The sequence below is a fragment of the Anomalospiza imberbis genome, chromosome 3, assembly GCF_031753505.1.
Source record: "Anomalospiza imberbis isolate Cuckoo-Finch-1a 21T00152 chromosome 3, ASM3175350v1, whole genome shotgun sequence".
Lineage (NCBI taxonomy): Eukaryota > Metazoa > Chordata > Aves > Passeriformes > Viduidae > Anomalospiza > Anomalospiza imberbis.
The window spans coordinates 83448891-83465855 of NC_089683.1; the positions used below are offsets into that span (position 1 = coordinate 83448891).

The following is a 16965-nucleotide window of genomic DNA, read 5'->3' on the forward strand; positions in this document are numbered from 1 at the left end:
GCTACCAAGCTGTCCCTTCTTTCTCAGCTTTTCCATAGCAAATGGGCTGTAAACTGTAAACAGTCCCCTGTAAACATGCCTGGGGAGTCTAACTCCCTCCCAGATCTGGTGATGGATGTTGTGTATCTGGGTGCCACATGCTGAGGAGCAGCCAGCCTCTCCCTGACTTTGTAGCCTCCTGGGGAGGGCCTCCCACAGCCCCTCTGCAGTGCCACATCTCTGGCAGCCCAGGCTAGCAAGGGCTGTGGAGCAGGGCAATAAATATTGTCTGGTGCCTCCCACCGCAGAGTCAGGGACATTCAGAAGCAATATCCAGCTTCCACTCCAAATCCCATTCTGTCCCCTTCACAGGTACAAGGCTGTCTGGCTGATTTTCTTCATCCTCGGCCTAGGAACACTGCTGCCATGGAATTTCTTCATGACTGCCAGGGAGGTGAGGGCTTCCTTCCTGCTGTTGTCCATGACAGTAATTGTCCCCTGTCGTGTCTAGGGACCATGGTGTAGATGTGCAGCATGGCACAGCATGCAGAGGACCACAAGCGTGTGTGACCTGGGTGTGATGAGTGGTACTGAGGCAGCAGGAGGGATGGGCATGGGTCTGGACAAAGAATAAGGGTGGCCTTGGAAGGCCTCACAGAATCTCAGCCCCACCAGGCTCCTTCCTTTGCAGTATTTCATCAGTCGCCTTAAGGACCCGGAGGAGACAAGCCACGTCAGGAACCAGACTGATGAGGTCACCTTCACACCCTCCTACCTGCAATCCGTGTTTGACAACTTCATGACTCTCTGCGCCATGGTGCCCCTCCTTATCTTCACCTGCCTCAACTCCTTCATCCACCAGCGGTGAGACTTGCTCTGTCCTTGCCCTTCCAGCCCTCATCGGGCTGCACAGCCCTGGCCTGTTCTCCTGTCCCAGCCCTAAGCCAAGCTACAGCCCGTTTGGTCAAGTCAAAGGCAAAACACTGGTATCCTGTTTGAGGGTTTGGCTGGGATTCCTACAGTTAGAGCTTGGTCCCAGCCCCAGGTTTTTAGGGGGTCGGGTTTTCCTCACTGAGACCTTCTTTTGTAGGATTCCCCAGCAGATCCGCATCTCAGGCAGCCTGGTGGCCATTGGGCTGGTGTTTTTAGTCACCGCGATCATGGTGAAAGTCTCCATGGAGCCTCTTCCCTTCTTCATCTTTACCATGATCAGCATTATCTTCATCAACTGTGAGTGAAGCAGTGGGGGAAGGAGAAGGACACAGTTCCATGGCTAGGGCTGAACCCTCTGGGAGAAAAGCATGAACCACCCTGTGGGAGAGGCAAGGGGGAGGGGGACTTGCCTTGCTTCGCAGGGCAGGGGTCTCGGCTCCCTGCAGAGGTGCAGTCCGTCCTTGTCTTTGGTTTCTCATTTCTGCTCCTCTTTCCCCTTTGCAGCCTTCGGTGCCATTCTCCAGAGCAGCCTGTTTGGGCTGGCAGGGCTCCTGCCTGTCAGCTACACGGCCCCCATCATGAGCGGGCAGGGCTTGGCAGGCACCTTCGCTGCTTTGGCTATGATCTTCAGTATTGCCAGTGAGTAATCCTTGCCTTGCACATGACAGGGCCTTCCGAGATCACTGCTGTCACAGCATCTGCCGAGGTCATGCTGTGTGTAAGATGGCAACAGGGTCTTGCTCCTCTCAACTGTCATCATCTTCCTTTCCTCTCCCTTCCTGTGCTCTCAGTTGGTGCCCAGCAACCCGAGAGCTTCATCGGTTACTTCACCACCGCCTGTGTGACGATCGTGCTGGCAATCGTCTCCTACGTAGTTCTGCCTCACATGGTGAGACTGCTGTCCTGGCAGGGAAGGGCTTGGGGACATTGGACCTTGGCGCATCCCAGCACAACCGTGGCCCACTAGCAGCCTCCCACTCTTGTGTCGGGGCAGGTTCTCCTGTGTCCCAAGGGAGCACTCTGGGATACTTCCCACCGCAGATACCTGTATACTTGGAGTATCTGAGTCCCTGGGTAAGCAGGAAAGCATCAATATCAGACATAATTGGAAGGAATATTTTGCCCATATTGCCCATATTTGCCGTTGTCACACAGCCCCTGGCAGCCTTCTTTCTGCATGAATGAGTCCTCCCTGCTGTCTCTCTGCAGGATTTCTTCCGATATTACTCCATGAAGGACAAGACAGAGTACCGTGTGTACAATGCAGAGCTGGAGACCAAGAGAGACCTGATTAAGAAAGGTGAGGGGCTGAGAGAAGGAAAAGGAAAAGAGAAAGAGCTTAAAGAAAGAATGAGATAGAAGGACTGAATTAGATCTCAGCTTTTTGGGGTCTGCTATGCCCTACTTGTGTCTCTCCCTGCAGACGAGAATGGGATGGAGCAGAATAACTCAAAGATCATCCCTATCCACAACCCTGATGAGCAGCCCTCTGTCATTGCTATTTTTAAGAAGGTCTGTGAGTTTCCAGTGAGCCTTGTCCTGCCCTTCCCTTCGGGATGGGCACAGGTGTAGGAGAGCATGGGGAGAGGAGACCAGCCCTGCACTGGTCTCTTGCCCTGTGTTTGGTACCAGCATTTTTCTTTCATCTGCCTAGCTCTGGGTCTTGGCTCTGTCTGTCTGCTTCGTCTTCACTGTCACCATCGGCGTCTTCCCTGCCATTACAGCTAAAGTGTCCACTGTCCTTGGAGAGGAAAACAAATGGGGTAAGTGTGCCAGGGATGGGGGTGAGGTAGGAAAAAACTGAGAACCAGGTAAATGGGAGAAAAGAAGGTGGGGCTTGAAGGTATGTGTGGTGAGGTAACCCTGTCTGGATGCCAGATGCACACCAAAGCCACTCCAGCTGGACAGGAGAGATAAAATATGACAAAAGGCTTTTGGGTCGAGATAAGGACAGTGAGAGATCACTCATCAATTACTGTCACAGGCAAAACAGACTCAACTTGGGGGAAATTAATTTAATTTCTTTACCAGTCAAATCACAGTAGTATAATGAGAAATAAAAACTAAGTAATTAAACACCTTCCACTCACCCCTCCTTTCTTCCCAGGCTTAAGTTTATTTATGATTTCTTTATCTCTTCCCTCTGCAGTAGTGCAGGAGGACGGGGAATGAGGGTTGCAGTCAGTTCTTCACACATTTCCTCTGCCACTGCTTCCTTTTCAGGGGGAGAACACTTCCCACTCTTCCCCTCCTCCAGCATGGGGACCCTCTCAAGGGAGGCAGTCCTCCTTGAAGTCCAATGTGATTCCCATGGGCTGCAGTTTTTCATGAACTGCTTCAGCCTGGGTCCCTTCCACGGGACACAGTCCTTCAGGAACAGACTGTTCCAGCATGGGTCCCCTGCAGGGTCATAAGTCCTGCTGGCAAACCTGCTTCACAGTAGGGTGGTCTTCACAGGCAGCAGGTGGATATTGACTCACTGTGGACCTCCTAGGGCTGCAGGAGGGCAGTCTGCCTCACCATGGTCTTCACCACAGGCTGTAGGAGAATTTTTGCTCTGACATCTGGAGCGCCTTCTCCCCCTCCTTTTCCACTGGTTTTGGTGTCTGCGAAGCTGTTTCTGTCACATATTCTCACTTCTCTCTCTGGGTGCAATTGCACATGTTGAGATTTTTTTTTTCCCTTTTTAATATGTCATCCCATAGGCTCTACCACTGTCACTGGTGGCCTTCGCCAGTGGTGGATCTGTCTTGGAGCCATCTGACATTGGCTCTGTCAGACTTAGGGGTGCTTCTAGCAGCTTCTCTCAGAAGCTGCCCTGTAGCCCACCCTGTTACCGAAACCTTGCCACACAAACCCAGTAGAGAATGCTGGAAGGAAGAGGGAACCACTGTGCGTGATGGTTTGGATGTGGACGCCAGCCTGGCTGGGAGACCATTCCAGGCCTTAGTGGGAAACTAGTAGGCCCTAGACCTGAAAGACAGTCAGTCTCCATGCAGTGGGTATGAGGGACTGGGACACACTTGGATTCTCACTGACCATCTCCTTCTTCAGGTCTCTACTTCATTCCTGTCTCCTGCTTCCTGCTCTTTAATGTCTTTGACTGGACAGGACGGAGTCTCACTGCCCTTTTCACATGGGTAAGTATGGGGCAGGGAGCAGATGCCAGGCAGTGTCTATCCCTAGGTCCTTCAGCCACAGCTGTCACTGGGGCTGCTATCCATGGCTTGGAGAAGGGAGGAGGTGCAGAGATAACTCCTGCTTTAAGTTCTAAGTGCAGATTTATGGGTCAGAGCCGAGAACCACAGTGTTGTTCTGTCCTCCCACCTCTCTTTTTACATGGCTTGGATGAAGCTGCCTCCTCCATTTCAGCTTCTCTGTAAACAAACCTTCACTCCAGCTATGCAAATGACGAGACAGGATGGCGACAGGGAAAGAGGGTGAAAGACAGGGCAGCCCAAAATAAAACCTCTGGCCTTGGCAAAGGACAGAGCTGCTTCAAAGACCCTTGTCCTGAGAGCAGGGCAGGGCCATGCCATGTGGGTCACAGTACCGTCCCCTGCCACATCCCCTTGCTCTCATCTCCCCAGGACGGGCAAGGAAAGGGGCTTTCCTGTCTGGGTCTCTTCCTGCCCCTTCACCCACCGCCCAAGCACTGTTTCCCCCTGTATTGTTCAGGCTGTTTGTTTAGAGAAGGCCCTCAGGACCACATGCTGCATGGGGTCTGCCTGGGCCTGCCTTCCCCACGGCCTGGAGCTGCTTCTCTGCTGGCCATCACTGCTTGTTGCCTTTGGTCTTGGCCATGAGCCGCCTTGCCTGGTGTCCAGGCCACAGCCTCCATGGTGGGATGACCCAGCAGATGTTTCCAAAACGAGGCAGTGTGGAAAGTCTGACTGCATGTGGTTTGGGCCACATTTCCCTAGTTGGGGCCCCACTCACTCTTTTTCTCCTCAAGGACGAGAGGCAGCTGCTGTCTCCAGTTTGCCCCATAGACACAGCAGCTGGCCTAACCTCAGTTTCCTCCTGTGTTGATGGAGTTTCCTGCGGCCATGCCAGCCCAGCAGCTCCCAAGGGCTCTCCTCACCTCAGACCAGTGAACCCTGTCATTTGTGAACCTGGCACCTCACTGAGGGGGTGAGGTCCAGGTCTTGGTCCAGGGCTGCCTTAGTCCCAGCTGCAGGAACAACACAGGGGGATGGTACCTCTTTGTCCCAGCCTTAGTTGCTCAGGAACTCTGATAGGATCTAAGGAGACTGTAAGTCGGTCCATGCTTTTCCCAGCACATTCCAAAACAAGCTCAGCATAATCCCTTTCTCAGATTGCTGGAGCTTGCCCTGCTTGCTGGAGGATGGTGTAGGATGCTGAAGAGCTGGCTAAAGCCCAGTTTGCAGGCACTAAGGTGCCAGAGGGGATTTACCTCAGCCACCCTTGTTCTGCATGCTGGCTCGCTGCATGAGCGTGCACAAAGCTCTCTTGCCTGCCTGTCTATTGCCAGCAAGGGCTTAACAGTGCCCACAAGCCTGGCTCAGTATTTTGGCTCTAGTGCTGCTTCAAGTCACCTGCAACAGGGCTTTCAGACCTAGAACCTACTTATGACTGCAGATGGTGATGCTGAGATTTGTTGAAGCCGAGAAGTCTCCCAGCAGCTTTGCCATTTCCAGCCCTGGTGCGGTAGGGACAGCCTCTGTAGAGCCCCTGCCAGCATGCCATGGGATGGGGAATGTCCAGTTCTCAGCGGCTCAGTGATCTGTGTTTTTCTCCCAGCCCGGGATGGACAGCTGCCTCCTGCCAGTGATGGTGGTCCTCCGTGTCATCTTTGTCCCTCTTTTCATGCTGTGCAACGTGAAACCCCGTTACTATCTGCCTGTTGTGTTCTCTCATGACGCCTGGTACATCATCTTCATGATCTTCTTCTCCATCTCCAATGGCTACCTGGCCAGCCTTTGCATGTGCTTCGGGCCAAAGTGAGTGTGAGCTGGGGACAAGGGAAGGGTTGGTTATGCCCCCAGATGCCAGCCCTGGAATGACTTGTGGAATCTAGCTCTGCCCAGCTCTGGCATCTGGAGAAGAGGCCATAGGCACAGAAGGGAATTGTCACTACCCACAGTGTCCCATCTCATAGGCTTGTGCCTCCATATCCTAGCGGATATGATATATATAGGAGGCTATCTGGGCTCTCCATTTTCCCCACCTGCCACACAGAGGAAGGGGCTGGATGCAGCAGGGATCTGGAGGGGAGCAAAGCACGGCACAGCACCCACAGTAGGGTGAGCAGCCTTGCCCAGCACAGGCAGCACAAGGAGCCCCACAGGGGTCAGAGAGGGATGTCCCTGGTGCCAGGAGCTTTGGGGTGGCCTGTGTGATGCACTTTGTGAGCCAACAGTGTGGAAACGTGGAGTTCTTGTAGCTCTGGGAGCCAAGGGGGATTTCTTCTTGCCATTCCTCTGCTGCAGACAAGTTTCCCAGCTCCACTGAACAGCAGGGCACTGGACATGCATCCTGAGTATGGATCTGATACCTGTTTTTCCTCTAGGAAAGTGCTTGTGCACGAAGCAGAGACAGCTGGAGCTATCATGGCATTTTTTCTGTCACTGGGCTTGGCCCTAGGAGCTGCCGTCTCCTTTCTGGTCCGAATTCTCATCTAGCAGAGGCACACAGAGGGTGCAGGGACACCAAGAGATGGCTCCGCATCCTCCACTGAGGCCCTGGACACCTCAGCACTGTGGGGAAATAACAGCTTACACCTGGCCCTGCCAAATCACACTGCCACAGCCGACATTACACCCAGGGACAGTTCCACTCCTGCAGGGTTGGCCTGGTTCCTGCCATGCTCAGCTGTGTGATGCCTTCAGGCCTATGTGCCTTCTCCTTCCCCATGCTGTGTGTGTTGTAGGACCCCCGGGATCTCCAAGAAGTCCAGCTGCCTCCCATGCTGCATAACTTTCCTGGATCAAGGCCAAAAGCCATTTTCAGCCTCTTTCTCTCTGAGAGAGTGAAAGGCTGCTAACTAGTGTTACTCTTTCTCTTTCCCTTGGCTCCAAAGCACCTAGGAGATTCTCTCCTCTCCTAGGCAGCCTGGAAATATCCCATATCCCTCCTCCTGCTGGTAAACTTGTCGATGGGGAGGAGAGCACCAGCCAGCCTCACCATCCCTGCTCTCTGCTATACGCACATCCTCCTGCCCAGTGGTATCCCAAAAGTGTAGACATCTGTGTCCCAGCCACAGAAAGAGCCAACATTGTGGCTAGGCTGAGGGAGGAGGAGGTCTCCACACCCCACCTTCTCCCCCTCTCCTTGCTTCTCTTTTTTTTTTTTTTTTTGTGATTCTGACATTGGTTTTTTTGGGTTTTTTTTCAGCCTCCTGGTTGTGTGACAGGAGGTTCTACTGTGGGTTACAAGAGGAAAAGCAGCAACTCCCTTCCCAACAAAGCTGCCTTCCCTACCCATGTGTGCTACAAGGGAAGGCCTCACCTCTCCCTTGGCTTTCCTGTCCCTTGTTGTGTAAATGTGTCTATACAGTTGCCATTTTCTATAAAAAGAACAAAATGCTCCTTTGGGTATGTGTTTTTGTCTCTGTCGCCACAGGGGAGAGGGGCTGTGGAGGGTCAAGGGTTGAAGTGAGAAGGCACCGGCATTTCCTTAACATCCTGTAGTCCCCTGCAACCAGCATCAGAAATGGTGGGAATGGTGTGTGCATGCCCTGCACAGCCAGGCCCAGCTATGAGGACACAGCCAGTGTGGGAAGGGGATCATAAAACTATAAAATCAGAATGGTTCAGGGCGCAAAGGGCCTTGAAGATCATCCAGTTCCAAACTCCCTGCCATGGGCTGTGACAATTTCCACTACACCAGGTTACTTGCATCCCCATGCAGCCTGGCCCTGAAGACTTTGAGGGGTGGGGTATCCACAGCTTCTCTGGGCAACCTGTTCCAGTGCCTCATCACCCTCACAGTAATAAATTTATTGCCCAGTATCTAAACTTTCCCTCTGTTTGAAACCATTCCCCCTTGTCCTGTAACTACATACTCTTTGTCCCTGTCCATTTTTATTGTAAGGTCCCCTTCAGGTACCGGAAGGCCACAATTAGGTCACACCAAAGCTTTCTCCAAGGCTGAACAATCAAAATTCTCTGAGACATCCCTTGTAGAAGTGCTCCATCCCTCTGATCATGTTGTTCCTCCTACGGACTATCTCCAACAGGTGCAAGTCCTTCCTGTTCAGGGGACCCCAGAGCTGGATGCAGCACTGCAGGTGGGCTCTCATCAGAGCAGAGGGGCAGAAAACTGTCCCTTGCCCTGCTGGCCATGCCGCTTTGGATGCAACCCAGGACACCACTGTCTTTCTGAGCTGTGGGTGCACATGGTGAACTCATGGACAGCCTCTCATCCACCAGCACCCCAGGGATGCTGCCCTCGAGGTACACCAAGGGACCACGACACCTCTGATAAAGAGCAGATGCACCTTCATATTTTGAGGTGCAGTACCCTGCAGCACAGCACCTGGGAGCTTTCTTTGTGCCTGGGAACAGACAGAGTGCCACCTCCTGCTCCTGGGGTGAACTACACCAGCTTGCCAGCGGGAATCCCCCTCCCTCTGTCCCACATCATTCATTCACAGCCATCACCTCTGCACCACCAGGCACCAAAACCTATGTGGGAGCTCGGGTCTCCTCATCCCACTTCCAGCTTCCTTTTGCTCGTCAGGGCTTTTGAACCCACAGCTTCACAGAATGGGTCAGGTTGGAAGGGACCACAGTGAATCATCTGGTCCACCATCTCTGCCTAAGCAGGGTCATCCTAGAGCACAAGACACAGGATTGTGTCCAGACAGTTCTTGAACATCTGCAGTGATGGAGTCTCCACAGTCTCTGTGGGCAATCTGTTCCAGTGCTGGGTCACTCACACAGTAAGTAAGCTCTTACGCATTTTCAGGTAGAATTTCCTGTGCATCAGTTTGTGGTTTCTGCCTCCTGTCCTATTGCTTGGCAGCACCGAGCAGAGCCTGGCTCTGTCCTCCACAGCCTCCCTTGAGATACTTATAGACATTGATGAGCTCCCTTCTCAGTCATCTCGAGGTGGAATAGACCCAGCTCCCTCATCCTTTCCTCTTAAGAGAAATGCTCCTGTCCCTTAATCATCTTTTTTACCCTCCGCTGGACCGACTCCAGGGGGTCCATGTCTCTCTTGTACTGAGAAGCTCACAAGTGGACAGAGCACTGCAGATACTGGAATGGTAAGGCTTAAGATTGATTGACACTGAAAGGACAACGTCTCCAAACACTGTTTTGCAACCGCGACACAGGCCTGCCGTACACGGCGGCCCCGACACCTTCTGTCACCCGCCCCTTCACCCGCTGTGCTTAAGTTCCACGCAGCTTCAGGCCGGCAGAACTACGCGGCTCCCGGCCTCGGGGGGAGCTGCAGAATGAAGCTGGGGCAGTGCGGATTCCCGGTTCCGTGCCCCAGCCATAGAGCCGAAGAGGAGGCGCCGCCGTGACCTCTGTGCGATACTATGGCAGTGGTTTTCTAGCCATAGCTGTATTCCTCCGCGGAAAAGAGTTCCTCGCTGGGGCTCCCCGCCGCCCCTCGTCGTGGCGCTAGGAGGTCCCAGTCCTGCGGCCCTCCGAGCATCGCGGCCAAGGGCGCCCGGGAGCCGCGGGTGGCGACCGCAGAGCGGCAGCACGAAGCCGACCATTCACTGCACGCCTGCCCCCGCCATGGCCGCCGCTAAACGGCAACGCCGGTGTCTCCGATACACCATCGATTTGTGGTTCCCTGACCAAGACCCCTTTAAGGCGGAAGGATACAGTGTGCCGTGAGCCTGGACTCCTCGCTCCGTGCCTATAAAAAGCGGCCAGGGGGCGGGTGTAGTTGTTTTGCCCGGTCCCTCACGCCCGAGACGGTAGGGACCAGACGGGAGATGGGGCCGAGCCTGAGCCTGATGCCCCCATCGTCCCCTCTCTGGTTCTCGTGCCCTGAAAATGCTCCGAAAATAGGCATGTGTTTTTCTTGTAGATGCCCGAGAAAGCGCAGCACGAGGAGGAGGATGCGGAGACCTTCGCTTTCCAGGCGGAGATCGCCCAGCTCATGTCGCTCATTATCAACACCTTCTATTCCAATAAGGAGATCTTCCTGCGGGAGCTCATCTCCAACGCCTCCGACGTGAGCCCGGGGGGAGTGGGCTCCTTCCTCTGCCGGGGGGCGCGGGATCGGGCTGGTGTCCTTCCAGGGGTGCCCGGGGAGAGGCCGATTCCTGGCTCTCCGGGAAGGCTTGTGCAGGGGAGGGATGGAGGAGGCTGTTGAGTAGGGAGGCCATGTCGAGCATCCCTCTCTCCCCTAGGCCCTGGATAAGATCTGCTATGAGAGCCTGACTGACCCCTCCAAGCTGGACAGTGGGAAAGACCTGAAAATTGACATAATCCCCAACCCCCGGGACCACACACTGACTCTGGTGGACACTGGCATTGGGATGACAAAAGCAGACCTCATCAACAACCTGGGCACCATTGCCAAATCCGGGACCAAAGCCTTCATGGAAGCACTGCAGGTGGGTTGCCTGGCTCCTGGGTCACAGGCTGGCACTGAATGTACAAATAATAAATAAACAATAAAAAGGCCCTGCTGCCTTGTTTGCTGTGGGAAATGTTGCCCTACTCAAGTGTGCTTTCCTTATCTTTCCAACACCAAGGAGGAGCTGAGGGTTGAGCTGGTTGCCTGTTGGCACTTGCATGTTTTTCTCCATGTGCTTGACCCAGTTCTTTGCTGCTGTGAATCAGTCACAGACATTTTCTACCTGCACACTGGTCTTAGCAGCTGCTCTCTGCTTTCACAGGCTGGCGCAGACATCTCCATGATCGGGCAGTTCGGTGTGGGTTTCTATTCTGCCTATCTGGTGGCTGAGAAGGTGGTTGTCATTACCAAGCACAATGATGATGAGCAGTATGCTTGGGAGTCATCAGCTGGGGGCTCGTTCACTGTCCAAACTGACCGTGGTGCGTATTGTACAAAAAGCCAAGCACGTTTTCCTGCCAGAAGCACCCTTTTCACTGGTGCTCCCTAGAGCCGTGCTGCACTGTCAGTCACACTGGTAAATGCTGGGTATCACGTAACATTTAGGCTTGAGGAACTGGTCACACTTGCTCCCTGCCCTGAAATACTGATGTTTCTCTCCCCACGCTGCAGGTGAGCCCATTGGGCGTGGCACCAAAGTGATCCTGTTCTTAAAGGACGACCAGACTGAGTACTTGGAGGAGCGTCATTCGTGTGAAAGAGGTGGTGAAGAAGCACTCCCAGTTCATTGGCTTGCCCATCACGCTCTATGTACGTAAAGAAGGGACTGTGGGGACCAACTGGAAAGCTGGAGGCAGGGGTGGGTGGTGTTAGAAACAGAAGCCCATTGTATGGTCCCTTCTATAGTTCCTAGCTGCTGGGTACTGAGCTGTGGTGCTCTCAGCTTCTGTGGCCAAAGGTGTTTTGAAGCTGGGGGCTTACTGGAGGTGAAGGAGGTGTGTATCCAGCCACACTAAAGGGCTTTGATTTCTGTAGCTGAAGATCATCTTAAATCAGCCATGGAAAAAGGAGGGTTCCTGCCACTTTTCTCCGACACAGCTTTTGGTTGCATGATGAGGGCCTTTTGAGGACTGGTTCCAAGAGCTTTGATTCCAGATGATGCAGTTGTTTGGCCTTGGAGGATACCATTTTCTCAGCTGGAGCTAAAGGATTCATGGTAACTTCAGACTAAACCTGACTATTGCTTGTTTGTTTCTCTACAGCTGGAGAAAGAATGTGAAAAAGAGATCAGTGATGATGAAGCAGAGGAGGAAAAGGATGAGAAGGATGAAGAGTCAGTGTCCAAAGGTGAAGAGAAACCCACAATCGAGGATGTGGGCTCTGGTGAGGAGGAGGAGGGAGACAAAGGCAAGAAGAAAAAGACCAAGAAAATCAAGGAGAAATATATTGACCAGGTGGAGCTGAACAAGACCAAACCAATTTGGACCCGCAACCCTGATGACATCACCCAAGAGGAGTATGGCGAGTTCTACAAGAGCCTCACCAACGACTGGGAGGACCACTTGGCTGTGAAGGTGGGTGCTGGGCTACCCTGCCTTCCAGGGAGAAGCAGAGGGCCCCTTTCCAGCCCTTATCCAGAGTCACCACATAATTGTGCCTCTGTGGGACTGAGCACTCTCAGGCCACTTGGTGATGGAGCAACCTGCACTTTGACTCCATGCAGGTGGAAGGATTGGCAGTGCCAGTCCATAAGCAAGACAGGAGGATGTGGGGTCTCAGAGAAGCACTGATTTCTCTGTCCAAGCCTGCTGTATGCCAGAGAACCTTGGCACATAGGGGATAGTGGGCCTGAGCAGGAGGAAATACAGGCTGCTTGGATGCTAGGGATGTTGCTGTGCCCCCTTGCCAGCTCCAGTGCTGAGGAGTGGCAGTTCAGCCTCCCTGCTGTGGAAGCTGGGGAAAGGAGAAGTGAAACACCCAAGCAGCTGTTTGGTTGGTGGTGTTTTTTTTTTTTTTTTGTTTTTTTTTTTTTTTTTTTTTTTTTGTTTTGTTTTTTTTTTTTTGGTTTTTTTTTGTTTTTACTGGTTCCACAGCACTTCTCTGTGGAAGGGCAGCTGGAGTTCAGGGCCCTGCTTTTCATCCCGTGCTGTGCCCCTTTTGACCTTTTTGAGAACAAGAAGAAGAAGAAAAACATTAAGCTGTATGTGAGGCGGATCTTCATCACGGACAGCTGTGACAAGCTCATCCCTGAATACCTAAATAAGAGCCTCCTGCCTCACCCTCCCAGTGCAGAGCTGGGATCCCCACAGCCTGTGGTACCACTTCCAGAACAGAGGGACTGGATGGGGTGCTAGCTGGTGAAGGTGCATAGCAGTCAGTGTTTTAGCTCTTTTCTTTGTGTTCAAGCTCAGAATCCTTAACCTGACACCTGTTTTTATTCTCCCTATGCAGACTTCATCCGGGGCGTTGTGGACTCAGAGGACCTTCCTCTGAACATTTCTCGTGAGATGCTCCAGCAGAGCACGATCCTCAAAGTGATCCGCAAAAACATTGTGAAGAAATGCTTGGAGCTCTTTTCTGAGCTGGCAGAAGACAAAGAGAACTACAAGAAATTTTATGAAGCTTTTTCCAAGAATCTCAAGGTAAGTTGGGCACCCTACACCTGGAGGAGGGAAGGGCTCATGACCCATCTGCCTGAGAAGCAATCTTGTTCCTATGCTGTGTCTCCTCTGCATCGATGTTAGGATAAAGAGAGTGGGTCTTGTGAATGTCTTGGAGTGCCGTTGTGGGCACCTGTCCCGTCTGGCTGCCCTAGGCCAAACACTCAAATGATCAGGAGCTGGGCAGATGGTTGTGCCTCAGGGACGGCCAAGTGCATCCAAGTCCTGTCCTGGAGACTTCATGCATCTCTTCTGCCCCCAATTGGGCATCCATGAGGACTCCACCAACCGAAAGCGCCTTTCGGAGCTGCTGCGGTACCACACGTCCCAGTCAGAAGATGAGGTGACTTCGCTTTCTGAGTATGTGTCCCGTATGAAGGAGAACCAGAAGAGTATATACTACATCACAGGTGAGCCAGAGCTCCTCTGAGCCTAGCAAGGCGGAGGCAGGTAACCTGCATATGAACCCTAATTTAAAACATTTCCTGCTGCCTTCAGCAGGTCATCCCTGCTGAATTACAGCTCATTCCTGGGTGCTGGGGAAAGGCCACCAAGCCTAGAAACCTGGCTGCTCTGCCAGTTTTATGTTAGGGGTCCCAAGCTGACTGATGGTGCTTGTCCTGCTGTAACCAGCTCTTACCTCTTGGTGATGTTTCATTTCTATCCTCCATAAACACAGGGGAGAGTAAGGAGCAGGTTGCTAACTCAGCCTTTGTGGAATGTGTGCGGAAGCGTGGCTTTGAAGTGGTGTACATGAAAGAGCCCACCGATGAGTATTGTGTGCAGCAGCTTAAGGAGTTTGATGGCAAGACCCTGGTATCAGTCACTAAAGAGGGGCTGGAGCTGCCTGAGGATGAGGAAGAGAAAAAAAAGATGGAGGAGAGCAAGGCCAAGTTTGAGAACCTCTGCAAACTTATGAAGGAAATCCTGGACAAGAAGGTGGAGAAGGTGAGGTGGGCAGGGAGCTTAGCCCTGTGCTGGAGGGAGGAGGGCTGGGTCCTCTGTGCTGCAGGTGAGGGCTCCTGCTCAATGCATGCCTCTCATCTCCTGCAGAGGAGCCGCTAAAGGAGACTGGAGGTCCCAGCATGCACCATCTTGCTCTAAGCAGCCAGGCTGCAGGAGAGGGGCACTGACCCAAATACATGCATTGATGGGAGAGGGTAAGTGCGGCAAACATGCAGTGGGTGCTCTTAAGTGCTGGCTGAGCTGTCCAAATTAGTCTGCAGCAGTCCTGGAGCTGCTTGGAGCATCTCTGCTTGCTTTGGGGTGTCCCCAGGTGAACCAGGGGCAAAGACTTGGGCTGTAGTGTGCTGTGGCTGGGCCCAGTCCAGGGCTTTTGGGGGCCTTGCTCAGCTAACCCTTGGCTATGTTGGCAGGTCACTGTTTCAAACCGGTTGGTCTCATCTCCCTGCTGCATCGTCACCAGCACCTACGGTTGGACAGCCAATATGGAACGCATCATGAAGGCTCAGGCACTGCGGGACAACTCTACCATGAGCTATATGATGGCCAAGAAGCACCTGGAGACCAACCCTGACCACCCAATTGTGGAAACCCTTCACCAGAAGGCTGATGCTGACAAGAATGACAAAGCTGTTAAAGATCTGGTGGTGCTACTCTTTGAGACTGCTCTGCTGTCCTCCGGTTTCTCCCTGGAAGATCCCCAGACCCACTCCAACCGCATCTACAGGATGATCAAACTCGGGCTTGGTGAGTATCCGTGCAACTTCTCAAGCCTGCAGCAGGCCTGAAAGCAGGTTAACTGGTCAGGCTAGTGTCTTGGGGCAGGGGGAGGCCAGTAAGGGAGCCATGCTGCTATGATGTGCTGAAGTGACGCTGTACATAGGGTGGCCAGGAGAAAGTGTAAACCTGGAACAAGGTACTTCAGGAGGGCTCAGGACTCTGGGACTGCCCTGTCCTCCACAACACCAGGAGTCACCACCAGGATGTTCAGATGACAAGCTGAGGCTTTTTATTCCTTCAGAGTAAATGTGAAAAGTCTGTCGTGGGTTATGTGACCCATGTGGAGAAACAGCCTGTGCTTGCACACGGCCTTTTCCTCCAAATTCACTGTTTAGCTAAAAATGTAAATCAGAAGGTGCTGTGGCTTGGCACAACTAAGTTAGTAATTCTGTGCTGCCTCTCTCTACTCCTCTCAGCAGGAGTAGGGTGTTCTATTAGTCAAGTTGCAGGTAAGGGGACTGTATGGTAGTACAATTTTCTGTTCAGAGTATACTGAAACAGCAACCTGCAGAGTTGGAAACTGATGAGCTCTAGAGTCTCGCAACTGCTTTAGTTGTGACTTGACTGGATTTACTGCATTTTTCTCTAGAAAAATGTTCATGCTGTTCAAACCACATTCTCCTGGCTTAAACTCCAGGTTTTGTGGTGCTGGGTGACAAATCTTTTGTAGTTAATATCAATTGGCTAAGGAGTACACTCTAATGGCATAGGTAGTATCCACATACTAGTGTGGATGTTACTGGGAAGATGTACTGCTTCAGGATTAGTGCTGGAGCTGACAATAACTTGTAGCAATGTTGACTTGCAATTATTAGTTTTTAGCCTGGAGGAAAGGAGACTGAGAGGTGACCTCATTGCATTGTACAGCTTCCTCACCAGGGGAAGCAGAGGAGCCTGCACTGATATCTTCTCTGTGGTGACCAGTGACAGAACCTGAGGGAATGTTGTGAAGCTGTGTCAGGAGAAGTTTAGGTTGGATATTAGTTAAAGGTTTCTTACCCAGAGAGTGTTTGGCCAAGGAACAAACTACCCAGGGACGTGGTCACAGCGCCAAGCCTGCCAGCATTCAAGAAGTGTTGGACAACACTCTGAAGCACATGGTGTGATTCTTGGGGCTGTCCTGTGTAGAGCCAGGAGCAGGACTTCAGTGATCTTTGTGGGTCCCTTCCAAATCAGAATATTCTATCATTCTGTGAACTATTGGATGCTAATAGCCCCATTCTTCAGGCTGGGGGCAGGGAGCCAGGAGCCAGGTTTACTCTGGGAGACGCTGTACATCTGGGATTAGGTGTCATTTGGAGGCTTTATCTCTTCCTTTTCTCCCCTCTCCCAGGCATAGATGAAGATGAGGTGGCTGCAGAGGAGCCCAGTGCAGCTGTCCCTGAGGAAATCCCCCCTCTGGAGGAAGATGAAGATACATCCCACATGGAAGAGGTAGACTAAAGGAGGAAGGTTCTTCCTTCACCTCTGCTCTATCATGTTTGCTTAGAAGATGGTCTGCTCCCACCAGCTGCTACTGACTTCTTGGTGGTGTCTATTCTTTTGGCTCTGTTCAGTTGGGATTGTTTTTGGCAGGGTGCAGGACGGCATGATTCCCTGTTTGTTAGTAGTGATTCAGGTAGCCTGAGGCCTGTCTGTTCTGTGTCTTTCTGCTTGTGTAGGAATAGCTGATGGGGTGTGGAGGTGTGAGGAGGCATCAGGCTCCCCCTCTCTCCCCCTCATGGAGTGTCCCATGTTACCAGTAGGCATCAAACACTGTCCTTATTCCATTGGGGTGGGAGAGCCCTTCCTCCAAACTGGTGCTTCCCTGAAGCCGCAGGATAGCATAATGTATTTTGGTTGGGTTTTGTTTGATTATTTTTCTGGGGTTTGTTGTACTGGAATTAAAGAATTGATGACTTACATGGTGGGGTCCCTTGTGTTTCATGCCTGCTCTTCTGAGGAACATGTCTCGGCCTGTGCCTGAGGGCACTGGACTCTGATGTGTAGGTGTCCCCTGTGCCCTGACTGCTTTTCTGAGTCCTGCTTTACGAGATCTTTATCTCTTCCATGCCCTTGCAAGATGAAGTGGGTGGAAGGAACACATGACCTGCTGTGCAGGTGGGGTCATCTCCAATGAGCAGTAATTCTCCACCTGGAG

General features: G+C 52.4%; 2 protein-coding genes across 8 annotated transcripts in view; both read left to right on the forward strand.

The window, feature by feature from the left end:
* Nucleotides 1–7463, forward strand: part of SLC29A1 (solute carrier family 29 member 1 (Augustine blood group)) — a 33982-nt gene extending 26519 nt beyond the window's left edge. For 6 of the 7 annotated variants that reach the window (XM_068185444.1, XM_068185448.1, XM_068185443.1 and 3 more), the window contains 11 exons: nt 352–433; nt 671–843; nt 1070–1209; nt 1417–1551; nt 1704–1801; nt 2122–2212; nt 2336–2424; nt 2567–2675; nt 3967–4052; nt 5677–5876; nt 6446–7463. In XM_068185444.1, coding sequence (XP_068041545.1) covers nt 352–433; nt 671–843; nt 1070–1209; nt 1417–1551; nt 1704–1801; nt 2122–2212; nt 2336–2424; nt 2567–2675; nt 3967–4052; nt 5677–5876; nt 6446–6557 — 1315 coding nt within the window. In that variant the 3' untranslated portion in view covers nt 6558–7463. The remainder of the gene's footprint in view (nt 1–351; nt 434–670; nt 844–1069; nt 1210–1416; nt 1552–1703; nt 1802–2121; nt 2213–2335; nt 2425–2566; nt 2676–3966; nt 4053–5676; nt 5877–6445) is intronic. The other variant, XM_068185449.1, reaches the window with a different exon arrangement.
* A 2189-nt stretch (nt 7464–9652) lies between these two features.
* On the forward strand, nt 9653–16727 carry HSP90AB1 (heat shock protein 90 alpha family class B member 1). The gene is given in 13 exon segments (XM_068185453.1): nt 9653–9814; nt 9928–10074; nt 10253–10459; nt 10745–10904; nt 11095–11168; nt 11170–11232; nt 11685–11996; nt 12516–12681; nt 12874–13062; nt 13343–13492; nt 13762–14030; nt 14459–14792; nt 16159–16727. Coding segments are annotated over 12 exon segments (2181 nt in total). The 5' UTR covers nt 9653–9814; the 3' UTR covers nt 16269–16727.
* The last annotated feature ends 238 nt before the right edge of the window (nt 16728–16965 follow it).